At 43.4% G+C, this 25726-nt stretch overlaps 1 protein-coding gene across 1 annotated transcript; it reads right to left on the reverse strand.

Annotated features, from left to right (window-relative positions):
* Nucleotides 1–354: 354 nt before the first annotated feature.
* On the reverse strand, nucleotides 355–24830 carry CDHR4 (cadherin related family member 4). The gene is made up of 19 exons (XM_061613410.1): nucleotides 24812–24830; nucleotides 21228–21409; nucleotides 20365–20527; nucleotides 19896–19987; nucleotides 19483–19578; nucleotides 18590–18693; nucleotides 17314–17447; nucleotides 16985–17168; nucleotides 15851–16004; nucleotides 15404–15506; nucleotides 11470–11676; nucleotides 10539–10678; nucleotides 9651–9789; nucleotides 8297–8511; nucleotides 4067–4206; nucleotides 3456–3497; nucleotides 2302–2386; nucleotides 1545–1578; nucleotides 355–437 (listed from the first exon to the last, which is right to left on the reverse strand). Exons 1-19 carry the CDS (start codon nucleotides 24828–24830, stop codon nucleotides 382–384), a joined length of 2289 nt encoding a protein of 762 aa, XP_061469394.1. The 3' UTR covers nucleotides 355–381.
* Nucleotides 24831–25726: the final 896 nt, after the last annotated feature.

Genomic DNA, 25726 nt, shown 5'->3' on the forward strand with positions numbered 1-25726 from the left:
CATTCTACACACAGTCAAAGGCATGTCCTTTATTTTGACACAGTTGTCACTGAGGATATGAGAACACAAGAGACCTGCTGGATCAGACCAAAGGTCTAGAGCACAGTGAGAAACAAAAGTGGGAACTGTAGTTGTCATATCCTGAAGCTTATCAAATTGAAACTAACCATGGGGAAAAACGGTTTGCCAGTGGAGAAGCTCTTACAGGCCATTTTTGTTTCCCCAGAGACAAACATGTTAATAATTAGGGGCAACTAAACAACAGGTACCAGTTTGTATATGTATATGTAAGTAATAGTACTGGTGATGTGCAGAAAGCCTGCTTTTCCGCCATGTCTGTGTACCCCTATGCTGCTTTCCTTAAGACAGAACAGGCCATGCTCACACCCAACGCCGCGCTCCAGTGCTGCTGTCAAACAGGTAATATTGGCCGGTGACTGGAGACAAAGAAAGGAACAACATTAGGCCTTTGTCCAGTTCAGCCCCACATCCCCATCCTTTGCCCTCTCCATTTGCCCAGCAACAATCCCATTCTGCATGCCCACACTATCAGGGAGATCTGCCATAGGCCAGGGGCTCCTGGATTATTGAATACAATGTGGCTACATTAAATATCTATCTAGAAAGGCTGGATTTGTTGTTCTATAGATTTGGCAGCTGGTGGGGTAGACAGTGATTCCAGTGATCTATAAACTCCAACAACGATCATGGAGGTTGTCAATGGCCTTGCTCTGTGGCATCTGCAGTTCATGCCCACTATTTGTTTCATTTGGAACCTCTAGAGCCAAACTTCCCAATCGGGAGCCATGGCATCCTGAAGGCATCTACACTGCATGATAAATGTAATTAGTTACTCATGGTTCTCAGGCTACCATCCATGTAGGAGAGCCATTTACAGGCTGCGGGCCCATTGATTGCTGTGACATGTAATCCCTGCAGGAGTAGAATGGAAGTGTGCACACACTGAGAGCCAGTGTAGGGTAGTGGTTAGTGTGTTGCAGTAGCACCTGGGAAATGAAGGTTCAAATCCCTACCCAGACATGAAGGTCACTGGGTGAACCTGCGTTGGTCACTGTCTCTCAGACTAACCTATCTCACAGGGTAGTTGAGAGGATAAAATGGGAAAGGGGAGAACCATGTATGCCACCTTAACCTCCATGGAGGAAAGGTTGGATATAAATGCAGAGCTTGAAAAAGTTACTTTTTTGAACTACAACTCCCATTAGTCCAATCCAGTGGCCATGCTGGTTGGGGCTGATGGGACTTGTAGTTCCAAAAAGTAACTTTTCCAAACTCTGTATAAATGTAATATTAAGAATTAAAGTGACAGCAGTTGCATATCTGAGCCTTCTCCTTATAAATAACCAAGAGATGAATGGCATGGCCATTCTTTCAATAATATGAAACAGCTAATTTGGAGGGAAATGTATACCCCATTTGTGCATGTTGCATTGATTGATGGATTGATTGGACTGCTATACTGTCCCCTTGTGGCTTGAGGGGGCTTTAAAGCATTTACAAAACAAACTGGATATTGAACTTACTAGGGTCCTGAGCACGGCCATCAAACTGGAGTTGCTTTAGTGGAAGAGGGAGAGAAACAGAAAGACTGACATCATCATCATATTCCCCATCCAAAGGCAAGGCGCGCTATCAGAGGGAAGAAAGGCTGCTTGAACTAGAGAGAGCTTATGCCATTAGGTGCTTATCTAGGGGCAAGGCGGGAGGGGCAGGGAATCTAGGGAGAAGCTATCAGTTGCTGAATTCCAGTCTCTAGCAGCCAAAGGCACTGTAGCCATCAGAAGGGGGTGCAACATGGAAGCAAGCAGAAATGTTTGCCATTCTTATCTCACCAAGCAGCCAGTCTGTTGTATATTGCTACATCCCCTTGGGCTCCAGACATGGAAGGGTCTATGGACTGTATACTATAAAAACAACAGGGCATGGGTAGCCCTGATCTAGTAATGCCTGCACACAGTAGTGAGCTTGCACAGCTGCTGCCGAGTATAAAATCCCTTCAAAATCTATGGTGCCATACCAGCTTAGACCAAGCTTCCCCAGTCTGGACCTCTCCCAATGTTTTAGACTACAACTCCCATCATCTCTCGCCATCGGTAATGTTGGCTAGGACTGATGGGAGTTTTAATACAAAACATCTGGAGGGCATCAGGTTGGGGAAGGCTAGTGTATGCACCGAAGGGCAGAACTGACACAAGGTTGATTGCCAGTGACTAATAGTAGCATACAGCAGCAACCTAGGCACCAACTAATTGGGAAAATGCAAGATGGACCATGCCATACCAGACTCAGCACCTCAGTAGAATCTTTCCCTTTCTCCTTGCTTGGCTCTTCCGTTGTGATGTAATTTCTTTCCAGATCTTTGCCCCTATAGAGAAAGATGGGGATCAGAAGAAACTCCTCTCCTGGTGGGAATCCATCAGGGCCAACGACTAACAAAACTATAGTCTGGAAGCTGTTTATCTTAATAACTAATTCTCCACTCCCTTGCAAGGAGGACCAGGATGTGTGATTTCAAGGCTTAGCCCTCCCAAATCTGCACAATTGACTCTGACAGCAGCATCTATAGAGAAGGCTTTCGACAGCTGAGGCAGGTCCATTCCTGAGAGTAGCACAGGCCCTTGGTCTCTTGCTGCAGGTAGATGGTCAAAGAAATGACAGTCATCCTACAGCTGATATCTTTAAGGTATCTATACAGATATCTACACAGCAGCTATAAGATCATCTTGAGATTGACAAGAGCTGTATGTATTTTACAGTAAGTGCATCATACAAGCAGAGAAAGCATAGTACAATTTATGCTTTCCTTTTGATTTTGATTTTGATTTTTTTTTTAAAGCAAGATCCTATAAAGCTGTGAAAGCAGGCTCAAATGTACATAGGACAATGTTTGGCAAAATTTCTAAAGCTGGGAGGAGTGGGAGAACTCCGCAGAGTTTCCAGCAGTCACAAGATGAGACTTTGATGCCCAGCATAGCTCTTTATGTTCCTCCCCATGACCAGTAGAAACAGCAGAATGATGCAAAATGAGCAGACGTGATGAATTTGCATAAAGCATGCAGACTGAAGAATAGCGCAGATTTTGTATTGCTAACTTGGCGCAGAAATTTGACAGACTGATTTCATACAGGGTATTCACTGCCAGGATGTTCACTGCCCTCTCTACAGCTCCCTCCAGAGACATAGTGCTCCTGCATGCTGGGCAAACAATGAATCCTCCTCCCTCCAATAACAGTGCTGACATCAGCTGGGCCCTTCTTAGTAGCATATGGTCAGTGGCTATTATAAGTCCATCGACTTAGCTGAAATGCTCTTCAGCACATTTCTCTACCTCCAAGCTTTTTGCCCTATAAGACAGACCCTTCCAAGAGATGCTGTGAAAATCAATACTTCTCACCAAATGCACAAGGCCCTGTGCTTTGGATAGGGGTTCTTACTTGTTCTGCAGTAGAGGTTGAGATGTCTCTCCTGGTGCCTTCCTGAAATCCAAACAATAGTAGAAGTGTGAGCTTTGAGAAGAGACCTTCCTCCATACCTGACCACCATGAGTGTTTTGAAGTGGTGCATAACAACCTGGAGCTCGGGAGGGCAAGGAAAAGGTTTTGGAGGCATACAGCAGATCGTAAAAGCTCATGCTTTTATTATTTTTAAACTAGTTTGAACTCTTTCAGCTATATGTGTGTATGGTTTTAATACTGGAAATAGTTTAATCTTATTTTAATGTAGACTTTGTATGTATTTATATGTATTTTTTATCTGGAAGCCGCCATGAGTTCCAGTTTTGGGGAAATGGCGGGGTATAAATAAAGACAATAATAATAATGCTTTTCAAGGTAGCAGGGAAGGTAATACAGCATTGTCTATGGGACCAGTTCAGGCTCTTTCTTGTTGAAAGGATTGCTCTTCTTTGGTTGCAGAATTGACAAGTCCCCTTGCAGAATGTGCCCTGGGAACAGCCTCTGCCAATGTTGACCCTACTGATTTCCAAGCTGAGCCAGGAGCTGATATGGAAGAAAGAATGCATAGAAAGGTTTCACTGGTAACTCACCTCCAACAGAGCTGCCAGAATAAGAAACCCAAGACAGAAAGGAGGAGAGCTCCAGTGAGAGTAAGAACCACCACGAACCAGGGATCTGGTGCCCAGTACTTCTCAATGCGGTGCAAAACGATGGGCTCTTTGGGCACTGTCTGAAATCACAACAATACAAGTCTAGCATGGAGAACCACACAAGTTCTTTTAGATGCCAGGCTCAGGATTGCGAGGCTCCACTTGCAAAAGCCCATGAAGTCCTTGAAGTAGTGGAGTCACTGGGTGCCCACTTAGGGAAGATGTACACAATACATTTAAATCATACCCAATGCACATTTAAAGCACATGACTTCCCCCAAAAAATCCTGGGAACTGTGGTTTTCCCCTCACAGAGCTACAACTTTCCAGCAACAAACCACAATCCCATGATTTGGGGGGGGGCAGTCATGTGCTTTAAATGTCTAAATCCTTCTATAATTTTCTCCCTGTTTGTTGCTGCATAAATGTGTGGGGATGCTCTTAACCTATAGTAAGATTCTACTGGGCTATATAAGGCTAAGCTCTTTCTGTCCTGTGGGAAACACCTTTATTATCTTTCCCAGGAAGGCATGCAGTGAAAGAGATTTCTTCCCAAGTAATGATTAATGGATGCTGCAATCCTATACCAGTTTATTACCTGGGAGTAAGCCTCTCTGAACCTCAACTGAAAAACCGCCCAGAGAGCTTCGGCTATGGGGCGGTATACAAGTGCAATAAATAAATAAATAAATAAACTGGACTTACTTCTGGTACACAGATAAAGGATTGTGCTGTAAGGCACACAACATTGACAAATAATTGCTTGTTATTATACTTTGAAATTGGATGAAAATATTAATATCTCTAAAATGTTCTTGCAATTTCTTTGTCAATGTTTCTGTGCAAATACTTAAGCTATCTCAAACTGTAATCAATGGTAAAATAAAAACATGGAAATAAAATCAGTACATAAGAAGAGTCCTGCTTAGGGTTGCCAGGTTCCTGGCCTGATCCTGATCCTGTATTTTTAGGAGAAGAGAAAGTCAGCCAAGCGCAGGTGTTCTTGCAACCCTGTAATAGGAAGAACCACAAGGTGGAATTCTCCCTTCCCCCTGCACAACTTTTAAAGATACAGAAGACCAGCCTCCAAGAGGTCTTCTGTATCTTTAAAAGTTGTGCAAGGGGAAAGGAGAATTCCACCTTGTGGTTTTTCCCATTACAGTGTTGCAAGAACACCTGCGCTTGGCTGACTTTCTCTTCTCCTAAAGATACAGGATCAGGATCAGGCCAGGAACCTGGCAACCCTAGTCCTGCTGGATCAAGCCAAAGGCCTATCTAGTCTAGCATCCTTTCTCACAGTGGCCAAACAGATGCCTCTGGGAAGCTTGCGCTCAGGACCTGAGTGCAACAGAACTCTCCCCATTTAGCTTAAGGTGTTACTTTGGAATGACATAGTTACTTGACACTTCAAAACACAGAGAAGCAGAAGCTTCCATTTTGCCTTATTCTTATCTCTGATAATAGTGATTACTATTTATGTATTTATTAATTCACTGTACTGATCATATGCCTTTCTCTAGCAAACCTGTGATCATATGGGCTTGCATCCAGAGTTCCTGTGAGTGGAACTCTGCTTACGGAATACCTTTCTTTCTGTCCTCTGTGCCTCCTGCAAATCTGCTTCAGAGGACTGGGGGACCCTCCAGAGCAGCATAGCAGGTGACACTGGGAGCTGCAGGAAGAAGGAGGAATCCCAGCATATGCCTTGCTGAACCTCAGCAAGTCTGGGTCTGCTGGGAATCACATGCATGCCAGGCTCCCCAGTTCTAAAGGTTTTAAAAAGCATTTTGACTTAAACCTGGGAGCTGGTGCAACTGAGCCACGGAATATGTTTCCTGAATACTTACCATAGCATTCTGTACCATCAGAAGTTTCCAAATCATCTTCAAGTGCAACACCCAGTAGGGTATATTGCAGGAATCCGGTGTGGGTGTTTCTACTCTGTGATGCTGATTTTGCTATCCCAAAATGTTGCTTTCATAATAGTACTTTGGTCTATAAGCTGCATTAGGTTGACAAGGGAATGTGACCGCTATCACTGCATGGATAACTGTGGCCAATCCGAGTCCTCAAGAAAAAGATGCTCTGGCCTCTCAGCTGAAACTAATGAAAGGCACTTTGAGCTACCATAACAACTTAAGCATTCAGGACTGGTGTCTAGATGCACATCCAGATTGCAAACCCAAACATTTGGAGGGAATATGATCTCATCCAGGCCTGGAGTTGGGGGAGAAATTTGTTTCATTTTTTATTTGATACATTTAAAGCTGAATCTATCAAATTTTCACTTTCTGAAACACTATGTGAACCATAACACAGCCATCCTTAGAAAACGTATAGTTATATGAAATTTGTGATGCAGTTCTCCAATCAAATGTTTACAAAAATGCTTATATTAAGGGAAAGTGTGCATAAAAATGAATATATTAGTGAAATATAACATACAAAAATGTATTATATTAGGAGACTTTGCTTGCAGAAATGTGTACATTTGTCAAAACTGCATACAAAAATGTGTTTATTAGGAGAAATTTGCACTAAAATACTGAAGAATTTTCAGGAGGATTTTTTTAAAGATAGCTAATTGCTGCAGAAACAATTTCAGGTTGGAAAAATGAGAAGCTGAGAGAACTTAGATTGACAGATCATTCCATCCCTATCCAGCACTGGAAAAACCACTTCCCTTAAACTCTGAGGGTGCTTTCAGACAAGTGTTTATTATAGGATTGGTTCCACTCATTCACACAAGTTTTCAGAGTGTCCACATGACATCATTGGCATCAAAATGCCAGCCATTCCCCCCATACACATTTAATACAGATTCTCCCTTTCTGTAAAAAATTAGATAAGTTTTTTAAAAAGCTGTTGTCAGAGACTTGTTTGCAATATTTGAATGACCCTTTTGCAACATTAAGGCCCTGTCTGGAAGCATCCTGAGAATCACCCAGGTCCATCACTTCTTACAATGTCAGAATTCAGATGATGATGATTGTTGTTGTTGTAGTAGTAGTAGTAGTAATAATAATAATAATAATAAAAAAATTAAAAAGCCTTCTATCCCAACCTTCCTTCCAGAAGGAACCTAGTTGCAGTCAATTTTCCCTTATTCAGCCAATAACAGTGCTTAGGCCATGATTCAAGGAATCAGCTGCTGCTCTTGAATCTGATGAAAAAGTAGTCAGGTCTCATCAGCAGATTGATGACATTGCACTCCAACATGATATAGTGGTAAATCCTGAAATGCAGGAGCTTGGCATGACATGCCCCAAAGAAGAGTCCATAGCCACACACCCCAAGAGAGTCCAAACATTTTATACACATTCCCCAAAGAGTATCTGTAGCTGTAACATAATGACCAGTTTATTAGGATCAGCTGTCATAGAACAGTAAGCTGGCAAAGGACTGTATACTGCAAGGGTGGGGAACCTGTGGCCCTCCAGAAGTTGCTAAACTACGTCATCCTTGGCCATTGATCAACAACACCTGAAGATAGGTGAGCCATCCTGTGTAAAGGACTTTGGCTGGGAACATCTAGGTTCATGTCACTGGTCAACCATGAAGTTCACTAGGTGACCTTGGGCTAGTTGCATCACCGGGTTATTGTTATAATATAAGGATAAAGTGAGATATCCCGTTCTCATTAATAACACTCTAGACTCAGGCACTCCTGCTCTGAAAAGAGGTCCTGGAGCTGTGGTCCCCCACATACTCCAAATCATCATCTAATGATCTTTCCCAGGGGCTATATAGAGATGCTGAACAGTACAGAGGTTTTTGCTATATTCCACAGAATAATTCCCATTGAGCAGAGCTGCAGGCACCCAGTAACAGTTTCTGAAACCACACATTCAGATAGGAACAAAGCCACCATAAGTGGTTTCTAATTCTAATTTTAGATTATCCAGATGGCTTCCACAGTGTGGAATGCTGCTGAAAGGTCCAGACATTTTTAGCAGGGTTACACTCACCTATAAATGGTCTTATCAACCAAGGCACCATCATGTAACACTGTAGGGTAGCAAAACCAGCAAGCATCCTGTAGCAGACACACTTCACACCTAGGGAAAGGCCTCTGGGTATTAGGGACGCTTGGCAGAAGTGTGGATACTCCTGTGAATCAAATTGACCAAAGAACTCCTGACAACAGCATGCCTGTATCTGCTCCCTCACCGTAGTAGTGGTGGTGGTAGTAGGCACTGTTGTGATCCAAGGGGTCACATAAACAATAACAGTGGCTGTGGTGCTGAAGCGAGGTATGCTACGACTATCCGTCACTTCCACTAGAAGCTCAAAAGCGAGGGGATCAAAAACACCGTCAGGGTTGTAGGAGAAGCCATTGTGGAAAATAAGGTTTCCAACCATGCGAAATCGCCCATTTGTGTTGCCTGAAAAAGAGGGGGAAAGGCATAACTACACTGTAAACTTTACTTAGTTATATACCAGTTTAATTTGTCATGGCATCCTCCAAAGTATCCTGGAAAATGTAGTTAGGTAAGAATATAGAGAAGTCTGTTTGAGATCCTAAGCTTGCTTCACCCAACTATAGTCCTCAGGGTTCCCTAGAACAGTGGTGTAGTGCACTTTAGGATTTAAGTGCAGGAGCTCATTATGATAGCCCTCATAGAAACAGCTCATAGCCATGACCCTAAGGAGAGTCCAAAAATGCAGGAAGCTGTGTTGATTGTTACACACACACAGTAAAGAACAGCAGTTCACAGCATAATAGCCTATTTACCTGGACCGGAGTGACTGCAATCCTATGCATAATTACTTGGAAGTAAGCTCCATTTAATTCAGTGGTGTTTACTGTATTTGCTTAACTTGCAATATACATTGAGCTAAAATGTAACCTTTAGCTGTCTTACAATGGGCTGTAACTATTTAACTGCTAGTGTGAAGTAGGAACCCCATCAAAGAAAAGGAAAGAAGTATCTAGCCTCTGTGTGATTTTCCTCATTCTTTGACTTCCTCCATGCTAATCGGTCAAAGTTGAAAGTCTCATTATCACCTAATCCACTTGCCGGAGCGAGGGGGATCTGTAAATTATCCTGGCATTCTGGCAGGTGATGTCATCACTTCTGCTCTGAAAAAAGCCCCAGAACAGTGTTCTCATGCATTCCCACCATCACCACTACACCACAACTGTCTTGTGGAGAAAGAATAACTATTAATCCAGATTAAGTGAGTGGTGTAGATATGCTCACAGTCTGTCATCACAACCACAACCTAGAGCTGAGTCTTCCTCCTCTCTTGGCAGTGGTTTGCACTCTCAGCTGCACCTTCTCATATTTCAGCTACTTTGGTTTTGTCTTGAGAGCTCCAGCTTTATCATTCCACTGAACTCACATTTCTAATATACACACTTCTCCACTACTGTCATCTAGCCCTAGCAGTAACCCATATCTATTAAATCCACCTCTGCCCTCTAACAGCTTCACTAGCGGCTGGGCTCTAAGAATGCCACTGTTCTGAGCCTCTCTCAGTTCAACCTGTCCCGTAGTGCTCTGCCTCAGCCACTCCATACCTCCAACGATGCTGTAGGTCAATTCACTTCGTTCATACTTATCCTCGCACTTCACCTCTGTGATGGATGTAGTCCTTGTGGAATATATGAAATGCTGCTGAAAGGGTGGATCACATACAGGGGACTCGTCATTCACATCCTGGAGGTAAGGAAAGGGATCATGTTTCTCAACACAGAGGTTCAGAAAAGGATTATCCCCAAACTTCCTCCTCCTAATTGCAATTATTATTGATGTTCCAAAAAGCAAGATTTCATGCAGGGACCTCTTCAGGTGCTGGGCTTCTCATATTGCTCAAGATCTTAACAGGCTATTATAACCACTATGATGTTTTGCAGTGCTCTACCTGGAGATGCAGTGATGAGAAATCTGCACCTCTGGAATTTCTGCTTCATGCAGCTCATCAGGGCACAGAGCTGCTGTCAGGAAGGTGGCAACTTTACAACAAGACAAAAGGCCATGTTTCTACTTGCAGGAGAATTTAGAATAGTAATAATCTGGCCAGCCAGTAAGTAACACACTCTGTAGATCACTGAAGAACAAAATGGCACAGACAGACATGTATCACAGAGGATGTACTTGTGTGCATGCAGGCACAGCAGAGGAGTAAGTGCAAGTGACGAAAAACGTGAAACCCACACCCATCCCCCCCCACCAGAATATTGTCAGATGTTGTTTAAATCCAGCACTACATGTGCTGTCCTGTGTGCCCTAGTGCAGGGATGGGGAACCTCTGGCTCTCCATATATTGTTGGACTCCATCACCCTGATGGCCATGCTGATGGGAATTGGGAGTCCAACAATATCTGAGGAGCCACAAGTTCCTCAGCCCAGTCTTAGTGGCACTCAAAGCGCTGCCTTACTCCCCACCCCCATCCCATTCCAGTTACCTGCACATTAATGGTGATGTTACACAGTGTTGTCTTCTGTGTTTTGGGATTCACATCATTATCTAGGTCCTTTAGGCTGACAGTCAGACGATAGGACTTCTGCTTTTCATAGTCCAGTGGCCCCAATACATAAAGCTGTCCTGTACCACATAGACAAGATTGTGCCTTTATATTATTTCATATTAACTACTTTGTAATAGCAACTACTCTAGTGGTCCATATTCACAATTGCCAATGCTGAATCCCCACTTCTGTTTTTTTCACCCCCTTTATGTGAGTATGGTACAGATCCTCCGTGGTGCAGAGTGGTAAGCGGCAGTAACGCAGCCAAAGCTCTGCTCACGGCCAGAGTTCGATTCCAATGGAAGGAGGAAGTCGAATCTCCGGTAAAAGGGGTCGAGGTCCACTCAGCCTTCCATCCATCCGTGGTCGGTAAAATGAGTACCCAGCATACGCTGGGGGGTAAAGAAAGGCCGGGGAAGGAACTGGCAAACCCACCCCATATATACGGTCTGCCTTGTAAACGTCGCAAGACGTCACCCTAACAGTTGGAAACGACTTGCACTATAAGTGCGGGGACACCTTTACCTTTACCTTTATGTGAGTATGGTAGGTAGTCAAAGAGTGTTAAATAATCTCCTTGAAATGATCTTGAGTGTGGGAGTGGGCCTTGAGGAAGTTGTGAAGCCTGAGCCATCTTTCCCATGCAAAATCCTTTGGAGGGCCCTAGGCCGAGGGAATCAGGTATCAATCCAAGTCTGGGAGTGTGAGAGGCAGGAACTAACATCTTGAGGCAAAATGAGGGAAAGCCCTGCTAAGCCAAGAGTGAAGAATGATTCTATACAAGTGGCATGTGAAGCCTGGGGAGTGGGACTATGAGCAGATGACATCTGTATGCCTGGAGAGGTTATGCCAGAACACCTTTCCTTACCTGTGCGACGCCCAACGTAGAAAACAGAGCCCCATGCCCCCAGGATGCCGTATTCAATATTGTCGAAAGGATAGTCTCGGTCAGTGCCGTTGACACTGCCAATGAAGTATCCAAAGGGGACATTCTCTGGGACGCTAAAGAACCATCGTGAACACTCTGGGTCGTATTCATTCACTCGGCTTACTGTCACCAACACCTTCACTGCAGCTGCAGTGCACAGAAACAAATCCAAGGAGCTTGGGTGACTAAGGGCACTTCCACACTGTCTTCATTTTATAGGTAGGATTTAATCACATGCTAGCAAATTCAGATTGCACAGTTAAAGTGGATTTGGGCTCTTTCCCAACAAATCAGCTTCAAAAAACAACAGACTTTTTGCAATAAGGAAAGTGATGGAGAAATGAACTGGAAAACATGGGAGAACAACTGCTTGACGTCATAAAACCTCCCCACGGGATGAATCAGGATGAATGCTCAAGGAACTGGATGTCATATAACCTCCCCACAAACTTGTGCAAACATAACAGGATGAATGCTCAATAAATAGGTCATCTGACTGGCAGTGACCTCAAACTTTAGCAGGCAGTGGCTAGTCATTAGCTGGTAACTGAGGAGCCATCCTATACTATCATTAGTCACAGTCCAGGCTCAAATTGTACAAGATAGCTGCAGGTTTGTACATTTCAACTTTAGTTTAAGCCAAATTACATTTAAATCAGGGGGAGACATCTGATTTTTCAAGCAAGAAGGTTGTATGAGTGAAGGGAACACCCCATATCTGTCACTTACATCCCAATAGCCTCTCTTCAGATTGTTTTCTCCCAGCTGGGAGGTCAGGTAACCCATGTGGGGAGGTGTTCCACACAGACATACACACCACTTTTGCTCTAAAAATTGTGTCCCTCTAAGCGCTGCTTGATATAAGATCGGGGCAGACCCAGATTTAAATAACAGGCAGTCATTATGATATGTGGTTTTAATTATGTACACATTTGAGGATGGGCCAGAATCTGGTACAAAATGGCATACAGCCACCCAGTCAAAGAAAGTCCAGTTTATGTATGTACGTATTTAATGTTTGCAATTATTAGACAAGTTCTCTGCACATAAACCCATTAGGGACACCAGATTAGCAATGCCACATTTCTCTGCATATTCATTTTAGATAGACCATAAAATCTAGCACATTCTCTGTACAATCCCCATGTTTGTGTGTTTTATTATTTCCATTTTATTGGACATTTGACAGGTTGTTATCTGTAGTGTGAAGTATGTATCCCTTTGAGGGTGGTCTGTGCTGGGCTTTCTGTTTGATCCCATTTAATTTTTGGCACAAACAACATGCAGTTGTTGCTTGTCCATGACAAATTTGCTCAGTAACTGTTTGCATTCATGTGGAGCTTCTTCTAAGGTCAAATCTGCCTTAGCTAACAACAGCTTCTTGCTTGCTTCAGCTGGCATATAAAACAGGCCTGCAAGTACATCTTTGTGAAGAATTATCAGTACAAATATTCGGACATTATTTCATGAACTACTTGATGCTACTCATAAAAGCATGTTTATTTATCAGTCAGCCATAACTGTTAGGATTGGTAATTTGTAGAATTTTTACAACCTTTGAAAATGTTTTCATTATTACTTAGCAATGGCTTTTATGCTACACAATAACTGGTCGTTGTCAGTTCCCTGTATACACAGGGGCACAATCTGACAGAAGTTAAGCACACTGAAACCTCATTGATTTCCATGAGACATGTGAAGCATAAGCTTAAATCACTTTCATTGAAATAAATCAAGTTGAAAGTACTTTGGTTGGATTGCATCCTTAGTTTTCCGTAGTAACCTGTTAACAAAGCTCAGAGTTGAGTCATTGTCTTATTTGTTTGTAGTCAGCTTTTAAAAAAATGTTCATTAACCTGTGAGGTCAGACAATTAAATGTTCAACCTGGAGGTCCCTTCTGACATGTTTTCCTCATCAGAATGCTTTTGGAAGTAAATCTTTGAAGGCACATGAAAAATGTGATTGAGGGTTTGGTCACTCTGTCAGTATTTGCTATTCTCTGTTGGGTTGTGGCAAATCAATGTCCACCACACTTTGTTGTCTCTTCAGGTTTGTGCAAAAGTGGAATGTGGATTGCAGCTTAGCACAAATACATTCCCCCCTGTTTAAACATCCCAAAAGGAAGAGACTGTTTGCAAACCTGGCTATTCCTACTCAATGGCTCTATGAAAAAAATGGTCCTACCATGAGGGTGGCAAAAGCAGGCGAGGTGGCACAGTGGGGGAAGGCTGCTCTTAAGAACAGAGCCAAAGGGTACAATCAAGGCTTTAGATACGCTGTAATTCCACAATTGCATTGAACAGGTATGGAATTTGGTGCTGGACTCAAAATTCAACACCTGAGGTTCTTATAGTTCAATCCTAACTGTGTCTACTCAGAAGTAAGTCCTATTGAATTCAGTGGGGTGTACTCCCAGGTAAGTGTGGTTAGGATTGCAGTCTTTGTTTTCTTTCTTTTATTTTTTTAAAGAAGCAAATTTCTAGTACATCACAGAGTTGGGACTTCAAAGGTCATCTAGTCCAACCCCCAGCTGATGCAGGCAGCCCTCTGATACAGCATCCCAGAGAGGTGGCCATTCAGCCTTTGCTCAAAAACCTATAACAAAGGGGAGTCCATCACCTTCTGAAGCAATCTGTTCCACTGTGAAATGGCTAATACCATCATGAAGTTCTTCCTAAAATTTAGTCTAAATTCTCCTTTCTTGTAATTTGAACTCATTGTTCAGGTCTTACCCTCTTGAGCAACAGAAAACTAATTTGCTCCATCATCTCTGTGTGACAACCATTCACATATTTGAAGATGGCTTTCATAGTGCCTCTGAATCTTCTTTAAACTGCCTTGTAAAACTCTGAGGCTTAGGATTTACAGTTTTCAGAGGATGGAGCTTTGCATAGCTCTTTTTTAAACATAATTTGCAGTGTGTGTGTGTGTGTGTGTGTGTACACACACACACACACACACACACACTTTTTGTCTTCTGCTATAAATCCAAACTCCAGCTTCTTATGAAACATACGGAAACAGTCTCCTTAAAATACTCTCAATGTCTAACATATTTAAATAAGAATCCTCTTGATCAGGATATATATATATACACACACATACACACATACACTAGGGGCTGCTCCCCTTGCTTGCTTCGCTCGCCAACCCCACCTATACCCACTCTAACAGCACCCCCAAGGCCTCCCCCCACCCCCTCTACCTGGTGCTCCCTAGCCATCTTTCCACCCCTCTGCCATGCCACCCCTCTCCCTCCCCCACTGCTTCTGCCAGATGCCCTTAGCCATCTCCTCACCACCAACCCACCCCAACCCCACACGCGGATTGCCAGAGCCCCACTATGCACACACTGGTCACTGAAGCTCTCCCCTGCCCCTCCAAAGGTCTCCAAGCTTCCCCTTTCCTCCCACAGGTCTCCAAACCTTCCCCACCCCCTCCAAGGGTCTCCAAACATACCCCACCCCCTTCATGGATCTCCAAACGCCCCTCTCCACAGGTCTCCAAGCCTTCCCCCACCCCTTTGAAGTGTCTGCAAACCTCCCCTCTCCCCTTCAAGGGTCTCCAAACCTACCGTGTCTATGGGTCTCCAAACCTCCCCCGTCCCCCTCCAAGGATCTCCATGCCTCCACCCCCCAAGTGCTTGCCATAAACATGCTAGATTTACCTTTGCAACACAGCTCCAATGGCTATTTGTGCAGCTGAGATTCTACCAGCAGGGAGGTCACCTCTACTCTCTGAATCGTGGTATACCTCACAACAAGCAGATCCTGCACAGATTCTACTGAAATCCTGACTGGCCATACCCTTCTGTGTTCAGTATCAAGAGAAGATGAAGCCCAAACAGTACGTGTTTGACAGAGTAGTACTCACTGTTTTGTGGGGAACTTCCATTGTCTGTCACCAGAATGGTGGCTTGGTACAGGAAGTTAAGGCTGGCCATAGCTTCAGAGTCACAGTCCAAAGTGCTGTTCACCTGCCAGGACCAAAGAACAGAAAGGTCAGGACAATATGGCCATTAATCCTCAGTCCCTAAAGCCCAATGGCACATTGTAACTAATGGCATCCTCTGCCAAAGAAAGATGCTTAGTTTGGAAGATGGCAAGCTCCAGTGTTGTTAATAGGTGTGAGACCACAACAACACTCAGTGACTGAATGGGAATTCAGTGCTTTCTTGTTGCACAGATTACAGTGAACTCTGGCAAAACTGCCAGGATGGTTCAGCATGTTAGGATTTACTCAAGCCTCAAGCTTTGCTTACCCTTTCCCCCTCTCCCTAACTTAACAGGTAGAAAAAAGTAGTTCATTCCAAGGGCTCACCTGCAGTGCTGAGCCTTTCATTTGGAAGCTATACTGTGGGCTCTGACTATCCTCCATTATTTTGTAGTGAAGGCTGTCACTGCCACTCTCTACATCTTTACAAGAAAGATGCAACAGGGTTGTCCCGATGGGTTCTGTCTCTGGAATCTCAGTCCTAGAATTAAGCAGCAATAGCCACAAAGGGTAGAAGATGCAGAAGGATAGAAAAAATGACCTGAAGGGAGTGGATATATTCTCCCTCTCCTTGCCTGAGTTTCTCAAGAGCTACTTTTCAAGCAGGTCACCGTTGACAGAAAAGACAGGAGCTCAAGCATGTCAAGGCTTCGCTATAGAGCCACTGATGTTAATTGGCTCTGGGTTTGTGTTGTCAGTGGAAAGACAGTGTTGTTCTTGTGATTGCTACAACAGTTCAATAGCCCTTAAGACCAGGGATGTACAATTTCTGTTCCAACCTGTATTCGTCACAATGAGCGCTGTTTCCATGCCACTGCAGTTCAGTTTCTGCCAAACACTATGTGATTCATCTCACTGTCCGCTATTTAATATAAGTAACTTACACAACTATTTATGTGACTTGTGTAATTTACATTCATTTAAATGCAAAGGAAACGTCAAAACAACATGAAAAAAGTAGTTAATTACATATCATTTGTGGAAAAAACAGGAATGATGTGAACAAGTATCGATTGTATTTGTTTGAGTAATTTCCATTACTGATTACAAACAAACATCTGAACTGCAGAAATTTCCACTTCCTTTTCCATTTTAATTGGAATTCTCCAACATTGCTACTTGAGACAGCTCTTGTTCCTAGGCCAGGGTTGGGGAACCTGTGGTCCTACAGATGTTGCTGGAGAATTCTTCATTATCTCTTATCATTAACCATGTTGCCTGGGGTTGATGGGAGCTGGAATCCAAGAACATCTGAAGGACCACAAGACCTCCACCCATTCATTTTAGATTCACCTCTCCTCTCAGAGACATAGTTAATACCCAGGGATCCTCTAAAATCCTGAATGCTGCTGTATCCTTCTGTGCTGAACAACACACACAGCCCTCTGCACGTTGGGAGAGATCGACAAACTTTACATAGCTCAAGCTATTGCAAGACTCCATTGCCCTGTTGAGACTTACACAAATACGGCAGGGTTGCACAGTGGTCCTTGCAGGTTCTTACGTTTTACTGTAATGTTGACGGTGATGGTGGCACTATCACTTGGATGCAGCATGTTGTAAGCTTTCACTACCAGCTGGGTTTTGGATAAGGATGGATAACGTTCCAGATCTAGGTTGTAGGTGTTCTGGATTATGCCTGTGTCTGTATGCAGGCAAGAGACAGGCTGGGATCACTCAGCACCTTGAGAGCAAGTCGGCTGACATTGTTTGACTATTGTTGCTGATCACCACAGAAGTCCTCCCTGAGGCTATGTGGATGCCATGCCACACCTCTGGACTCTCCTTACCTGGATCAATGGTGAAATGGTTCGTGTTTGGGGAGATAATCGCGTAAACAACATGTTCCCCACTGGCATTGACTTGTGTGATAAACTGGAGGGGGCCTGCATTTTCCAATAGACTTTTTGCTACTGATGACACCCTGAATCATGAAGAAAAGAGTGTAAGTCCCTCCCTCTGACCCAAATGCTATCTTCCACCCTGTCTACTCATAGCTGAAAATCACTGCACTAGGATAAGACAGGAGGCAAAGCAAGGACATCCAGAGTCTCTTTGAGATATGGGAGCTTGAGTTCTGGTTGCTCAGTGCAACTCTAGCAGCATGCATGGCCTGAAAGGAAAGAAAAAAATGCCTCTAGAGGTCCTCCCTGCTAAATGCCTTCTTCAGAGAGTTTGAAATTGGTGTGATGGCCTAATTCCCAATATAAGGGTGGTTCACAGTGTTTCAGAAAAGACCACACTCCACACTGCTCAGGTTGTGCTGCCCAGGCCCATGGGGCAGAGGAGGCAATAAAAACTGCCCTCACACTACAGGGGATCCTGCACAATCCCTTTATAGCAAGTGAATCATCTCTCCTAATTCACTTTCAGCTCTAGTCTAGATATGATGTATTCCCTCTACACCAGGGACTGGCAGTCACTTGTGAGCAGTAGCCTCTCTGGCATGGCACTTGAAGGGGCGTTAGAGACCTCGGGGACTCCAGGGGCCTGCTATTTGGCTAGTCTAAAGGTTGTCGGAGCTAGGGCTTCCCCTCTATGGTACAAGTCAATGAGAGGGGAATTGGTGGGCTCCACATGTGCTCTGGACTAGGAAAATCCTAATCAGTTGTCTGTTGCCTTGCCTCAAATCATAGTGGCATGAACATACATTCAACACAAGTGATTACCTGGGGAGGAGGCAATATTTTTAGGAGTGACAACAAAGCACTATTTTAAGAAAAGCACTCCATAACCTTTGCATTGTCACAGGCATGAAGCTTTCAGGTCACATGTGGCCAGACATGATCTGGGAGTTATGCCCTAGCATTCTCTACCCTGTGACACTGTTATAAGGGATTCTGAAGCATGCCTTTCTTACAGTGGCAGAATGGTTAGCTTGGGTCAATATCACATGTGGGTAGCCCAGGCTCCACATTTATGCAATGGGGAATTTGGAGTCCAAGATCTGATTTATTTATTTATAAATGTATTTCTATACCACCATATATAAGATGAATTATCAGGGTGGTGTACAACAATAAAACAAAACACCATTAAAAACAATACAGTTATGACCCAACTCACGTGAAGTTGACTTGTTTATGGTAAACAGGCAGCACCTCTATTTGCAAAGGCCTGAGGCAGCGTTTCCCACTACTGTCTGTTACCACAATGACCATTGGGAATATCTGCAGGGGGAACAGCATGGTATGAATGTGCCAGCAGGAGGGATGGATCTAGTCGAATGCCAGGTCTCAGTACATTGCTGGGCCCAAGAGGCCTAGTGGGGAAATTGATGCTCCTCTGAAGCCCCAGGAACACGAAGGCACAGTGCCCTGCTGTGGAGAATGTAGTGCCTTGGCCTTCCTGGCTTGCAATACGAGGAACTGACTGAGTCAGCGCTCAGGCATTCTGCTTTTATTTTCAGTTCTGTGTTACTAGCAGCAGCAGCCTGCTGCATGACTTTTTCCCTCCATTTATTTATTTATTTATTTTAAAAAATTATATCCCGCTCTATTTTCAAAGAACTCAAAGTGGCAAACAAAGCAATCAGATACAAGAGTTAAAATTAACATACTAAAAACAGTATTGAACTAAACATAATCAGCATAGAAACCTATCAAAGTTAAAAAAACATTTTATACATTTTATCCATTGTTACTTTTGTTTAGGCATCTTCTGCGTTGCCTCCTGTTCATGATACTTTTTAAAGGATATGAGGAAACTGAGGCCAGGAAGGCACAAAGAAGACCTGAGGACAGGGAGGTCGGAGTCACAAAGCTAGGGGCAAAAGTCTGATGAGACTAAATAGCAGTAGCTTGACAAAGGCAAGCAGTTTCTCTTGTGAATGTGTCTTATAGGGGACAGAGCAGAGGAGTGACATGCCTGGGGAAAGTCTGCAATGGGATAGTAAGGATAAGTGATGGGTCGGACATTGGCCAAGCATATGTATGTGCAAAGCAAGCAGTGCCACACACCTTGTCAGCTTGCTCACGACTGAAACCCTCGGCAGGTGCCAGCACTGTTCCATCTCTAGTTATGGTGAAAGGCAGAGAAGCATTCTCTATGGTGAACTGCATGAGAAGAAAATAGAGTCAGCTGGGGAAGTTTAAAAAAAGAAAAGAAATAACCTAATTCCCCAGGACCTATCTTTAAAATCACTATCCTCTTCTCTGCCTGGAGGACTGTTAAAAAATGCTGCCTCCGGAATTCTCAAGCCTTTTCCCCATGACCAGGCACATCACTGGGAAATTTCTTTTCCCAGAAACCCCCACTTGTTGATAATAATCCTTATTTATTTAAAAGCATTTATTTAAAAATATTTATAAACCGCTTAATATTTAATAAATCCTTCCCACATTCCTGTTTTCCCTACAACTGTGGTGCTTACAATCACGGTGTCTGTGCCTCGCTTCTTCAATACAGTTTGATAGATGGATTCTCCCGGTTTAACATTCTCTGAAACTCTTACTGGGTTCTCTCCTGCAGCAGTAAAATAGATGGAAGCAGCCAGACTCCTGTCCTGGCTAGAATTTGCCCCTTTAACAGCACTGGAGCCCTCTGCAGGCTGAGATCCCCACTGGGTTGAGCAGCCCCAAAGCCCCATCCTCTACCATTGGCAAGTCTACTATTCAAATCTGCCTCCCAATTGTTGAAAAAACAATATCCTCCTGTGCTATGTAGGATCTGCCCCATGTTGCTAAAGAATTCGCTGCCTCTCAGTGCCCAGTGTCAGCCCCCCATCGCCACCACACTGCCGTACCATATTAAAATACTCTTCATCATTATATTCTTGCTTTGGGGCCTTAGCCTGAAATATCAGGGTCCTAGCTAAAGCTAAGAAACTGTGACAGCCTTACCGATATATTCAGAATTGCTGCCGCACTCCAATCTTTCTGCTGCAGTGACTCGAATGTTGAGTTTAATCTCAGTCCACGTTCCATCTGGGCAACTTGCAACAAATGTCAAAACATACAGATTCACCTCTTTGGCATCCAGGGCAGCACTGGGACTAAGGCTCACCTGACAGCCAAAAGAAAGAGCCTCAGCTTGGGGTGCCTCTCCCTTTCACATCCTCTACTTCTGAACAGCCCTGTATTGGTGATGTCATGGACACCAATCAAAAGATGGCCGCATGTCAGATAGGTGCTCAGGTACCCACTGGGAGAATCTGGCACGCTGGACTGGCCTAGTAAGTTTCCCTCTGGCCCTGGGCAGTAATATTTGGGGAGACGTTGTGCAGTACACGTGGACAGGAGAAACCACTAATTGCTGCTGCTTTGTATGGTCCTAATTTAAGCACCAATACAGTGAAAGAGGTTTAAAACAGTTTTATGTTTGTAGGAAAGATATGCTCTATGCTTCCTTGTATTATTTACATGTTTATACACACTAAAAACCAACTTACATTTGCTAAACAAAACCTGCGTTCCATGGCACAAAACTGATTAATGAGAATGCTACAGAATCCTTTCAGTTATTCTGGATAATTTTAATTAATATATTAAATACTATATAATAATCCCTCAGCTTTACGGAATGGGCATTTCTAGCCTACAGTCAAGCAGAACAGCAGCATGGTCTAGTCCTAGTCCAAAAATCCCCCTAAAAAGGTCTAAACAAAATGCCACAGACAGAAAGTGTCCCTGTTCTGTCATAGGTCATCATGGCAGGAAATGTTTCCCCCTTGAGAGACTTCAGAGAGATATATTGACTCTTGTACCTCATAGATGTTAGGGGATACAAAATTTGGCTGATTGAAAAAAGAGGTTGCGGGAGTTGTGGTGTTTAGAGTTACTGTGGGTAGATCACTGGGGCCTGTACAATTGCCAGTGAAATTGGCCACAATTGTGCCTGGAGCCACACTGTCTTCCAGCACCACAGTGCCTGGGATGCCATCAATCACTGCAACAGAGAGAAAGAGAGCAGTGAGAGAGTGTTGGTCCTACGGCACCAGTGACTATAGCAGAGTAAAGCCCTTTTTGATATGTATGCATATTACATGGCTAATTTCATGTTTCTCAAGTATATGTAACTTGTATTTCATAGACGAAGAATATGGGCCCAAGAACAACTCAGGTAAAATGTATCTCTCTTCTCATTGGCTATTTCCAATCCTCTGAGTCTTCCTTGGGCTGTGGCGGTTCAGGAAAGACTGACTTGGCAAGCACCATGGCCAGGCTGGGCCAAGCCTTTTGGATATGAAATCATCCTTCTCCATAAGGGGCACAATATGATACAAAGTATAACTAGACAAAGCTGTCACTTTATTCTGCATGCTAGTTTACCATCCTTTAAACCAGGGGTTCTTAACCTGTGGTCTAACCCCGAGATGACCCATGGATGGGCTTCAGGGTATTCATGAACCAGGTGCAAAAAAAAAATTCCAATGCAATAAAATTTATTTATTTATGTATTTATTACTGGGGGTCCATAGCTTTCACCAGATTATCAAAGGTGTCTGTGACCCAAAAGATGTTAATAACCACTGCTTTAAAGCAAACAAGAAACACCATAAATGTATGTGAACTAGTAGATGATACGAATTTCAGCAATGACTCCCTGGTGCACCTCAAGAAAACTGCTACATATATTATTGTTGTTGTTGTCATTGTCATCGTTATTATATCCTGCCCTTCCTTCCAGTGGGAGCCCCATATCACTCCTGTTTGTCTGTACAAAAATATTGGAACAGAATTAATAAAACAATAACTAGAATCTTGAATTGTGTTGCACCACTAGACCCTATATTGTTTTTATTGAATTGTATATCCCATTAAAGAGGAACATAAGGAACTTGCCTCTTATATGACAATATATGCAAAGATGTTATTTGCCCCAAAATGGAAATTTTTAGTACTGTCTTACTGGAAACACTGCTTTAATAAAAGATGGGACTTTCTATGATGGCTAAATTAGCATTTAAGAGCAAAAGCATAAGATGACAGAAGGAATAAATTTTTAGAAAGTTGGTCTCCCTTTATACAGTTTTGCCATAAGAATTATTGCCTTCCCCAAGCCCAAATAGAATTTTTTTAAAACTAACTTTTATTTGTATTTTTTCCTTTTATATATACAATTCTATTTTAATACTGACAGTAATAATGAGAAGAAAAAAGCTGATGTATGTTGGACAATTTTATCAGATAATTTTATTGATGTCTCTTTGATGTTTGTAATTCTATTATTACCAATATGGCCACTTGAGTAAAATGGAAATGGACTGCTTTCAAGTCGATCCCGACTTATGGCTACCCTTCCCCAGCTGGCTAGGGCCTGCTCAGCTTGCCACAGCTGCACAAGCCAGCCCCTTCCTTGTCCACAACTGCCAGCTGGGGGGCAACTGGACTCCATGGGACTATGCAGCTTGCCCACGGCTGCACAGGTGACAGGGCACGTAGCCCCTGAGCCACTCACTGTGGGGTGATCTTTAGCTGGCCCTTTACACCCAGGAGACACGAGCGGGGATTTGAACTCACAGACTCTGGACTCCCAGCCAGCCTCTCCTCCCCACTGTGCTATACCAGCTGTCTGACCACTTGAGTATCATTGTTAAAAATAACATGTGTTGCGAAGGTAGATTTGCTATTAAAAATGAAAATTAATAAAACATATTTTTAAAAATAAAAATAAAAATATAATTCCTTAAAGTAATACTTCTCCCCTTATGAACCTGCCACCATGATTTATCAGGATCATCTAGGAAGCTCTCCCCAGATCTCTTTCCAAGAGGTAAAATCTCCCACGGGATAGGCACATTGGAATTGAGTCAGACCATTGGGCCATCTAACTCAGTATTACCTACACTGCCTGGCAGCAGCTCTCCAGAGTTTCAGACAGGGGTCAGTTTCAAGCCCCATCTGGAGATGGCAGGAACTGAACTGGGACCTTTTGCATGCAAAGGCTTTTATGACAAATGTGAAAATGTTTTTTTTTAGACCAGCCTTCGACTACTGGCACCATCCAGATGTTTTTGACTCTAACTCCTATCCCTGGAAATTGGCCATGCTGGGTGGGGCTGATGAGAGTTAAGAATCCAACAGCTGGAGAGCACCATGTTGGGGAAGGCTAGTTTAGAGCAACATTCCAGAATAATTATTTACTGGAAGTAAATTTCTGCCTTGATACTATAAGCTTGATGGAGTTTGCACTGTACTGCATTGGAATATATTTTGTTTTATGTTAATTTTGTATGACTGGATTTTATTGTGTTGACCACCTTGGATTGCAACTTTCAAGCAGGGAAGGAAATGTGTTTTTTTGGTTTAAGAAATCTGGTCATGAATGGGAAAAGACCACAACTTCCATCTCCTCTGAATGAAACAAACACCTTTGGAAATCATAGCACAGGGTACTTCCACACAGATGTTTATTGTGGGATCATAAGAAGAGCCTGCTGGATCAAGCCCATCTAGTCCAGCATCCTGCTCTCACAGTGGCCAACCAGGTGCCTGGGGGAAGCCCGCAAGCAGGACCCCAGTGCAAGAACAGCATTATCAGTGCTGTTCATGCATGCAAGTTGTTCACAATATCTACATAACATCACTGGCATCAAAATTAGCCCATATTCTCCTCCCCCATTTAATCTAGATTTACTCTTTCCATTGAAAAATCTGATTAGTTAAAAAAAACTGTTGCTAATGACCTGTTGGTGATATTAAGCTTGTGGAAGGACCCACAGTGTCCTTTGTTGGTGGTGGTGTGTGTGGAAGGGAACACGGGCTCGTCCTGTCTCATGTTCTGCTGACACATACAGACATGCATTAGATATCTGGGCTGAAATGTGTGGGAGCTGAGTGTGTCAAAAAGAAGTGGAGACCAGTAAAGGGAAAAGGGAAGCAGTTTCAACACAAATTCATGCTAGGGGAAGAACAGTGTTCCCACCTCAGTGAATTGGTTTTGTCAACTGTTTTAATTAAATGTATAAAGGAAATATTTTTCTTATTTGTTTGATTCTAGAGTGATTGCAGTCTGCCTCTTCTCATTTGTATTGTAGATCTTCCGGGTGCCTAACAGCAGCCCCTGTTAAAAGGCTTCCTAGGGTACTACAGTATTGTGCTTGCAGGAGAGGGCAGAGCTTGGAAAAGTTACTTTTTTGAACTACAACTCCCATCAGCCCAATCCAGTAGCCATGCTGGCTGGGGCTGATGGGAGTTGTAGTTCAAAAAAGTAACTTTTCCCAGCTCTGACTGGGGATGCTTTGCAAAGCTCTAGCCATAGACAGCCTCCTCAACAGTGTATCATCATGGAGCTTTAGGTACACAGGTGTCTGTATGCTCATCTGGAGGTGCATGTACTCACACATACACGCTTGGCTGTAACCCATGTTTGTCAGCATTAAGACCCGGCAGCTTTGTTTTCACAGCTGTTGTGCATCAAAGCCTGTTTTTGCACTGTATAGGGTCATCTTCTTTTCCCTGCCACTGATGACAGGTTTGTAAACAGAGGAGTTTGCAGGTCTCCTTACCTATAAGTCCGATGACTGGATCTGGGGAAGGGTGTGTGTGGAGAAACACAAGAGAAAAGATTATTATCTTTCTGACATTGGTTCAATTAGTGAGCAAACATTATCTCAGCAAACTCCTAAACCAGAAGCAAAGGAGCCTGAGGTTCCCAGACAGTGAATATTTATACAAAAGAGGGCATTTGGGCAGAAGTAGGTTGCTGTGTGGGAGAAAAAGCTGTGCCTGTTGAAATGCCACTTTCTACCTGTTCTCCTTTGCTTCTGGTAGTAATATGCCTGACTTTGTTTCAATGAAAGCCCAGGCAAAAGCATGAACATTATACCAGTCCCCAATGTAGGAAAATCACATGCTCTCTCCCATTGTCACCGAGAGCCCAGGAAGCCCCCTTTGACAAATTGGGCTGGGGTAATGCCTTCATAGCATCTAGGGCTATCAGCTCTTGAAATTAACAAAACAAAATCTGGTATCTGGAGGCAGAATCCTCTGGGTTAGGGTACAAAAACTGTACATTTGTCTAAACGTAACAACTAAAACAAATTAGAGAAAAATGCCATTCTTGTCCCTTGAGTTTCAAACAAAAATCCAGGGCAAGCTTTTTTTTCTGATCAGTGGGGCTGAGCCCCCCCCAACTCTTACCTATAGCACAAATACTGAGGAGCAGTGAGAGAAGCAAGGACCAGCTTGATTCCATTTTGCAAGGATGTTTTCTATGTTGTGAGCCTTTGTCTCCTAAGTTGCCAGGTTGGGTTGCTAATGA

The sequence above is a fragment of the Rhineura floridana genome, chromosome 3 (assembly GCF_030035675.1).
Source record: "Rhineura floridana isolate rRhiFlo1 chromosome 3, rRhiFlo1.hap2, whole genome shotgun sequence".
NCBI lineage: Eukaryota > Metazoa > Chordata > Lepidosauria > Squamata > Rhineuridae > Rhineura > Rhineura floridana.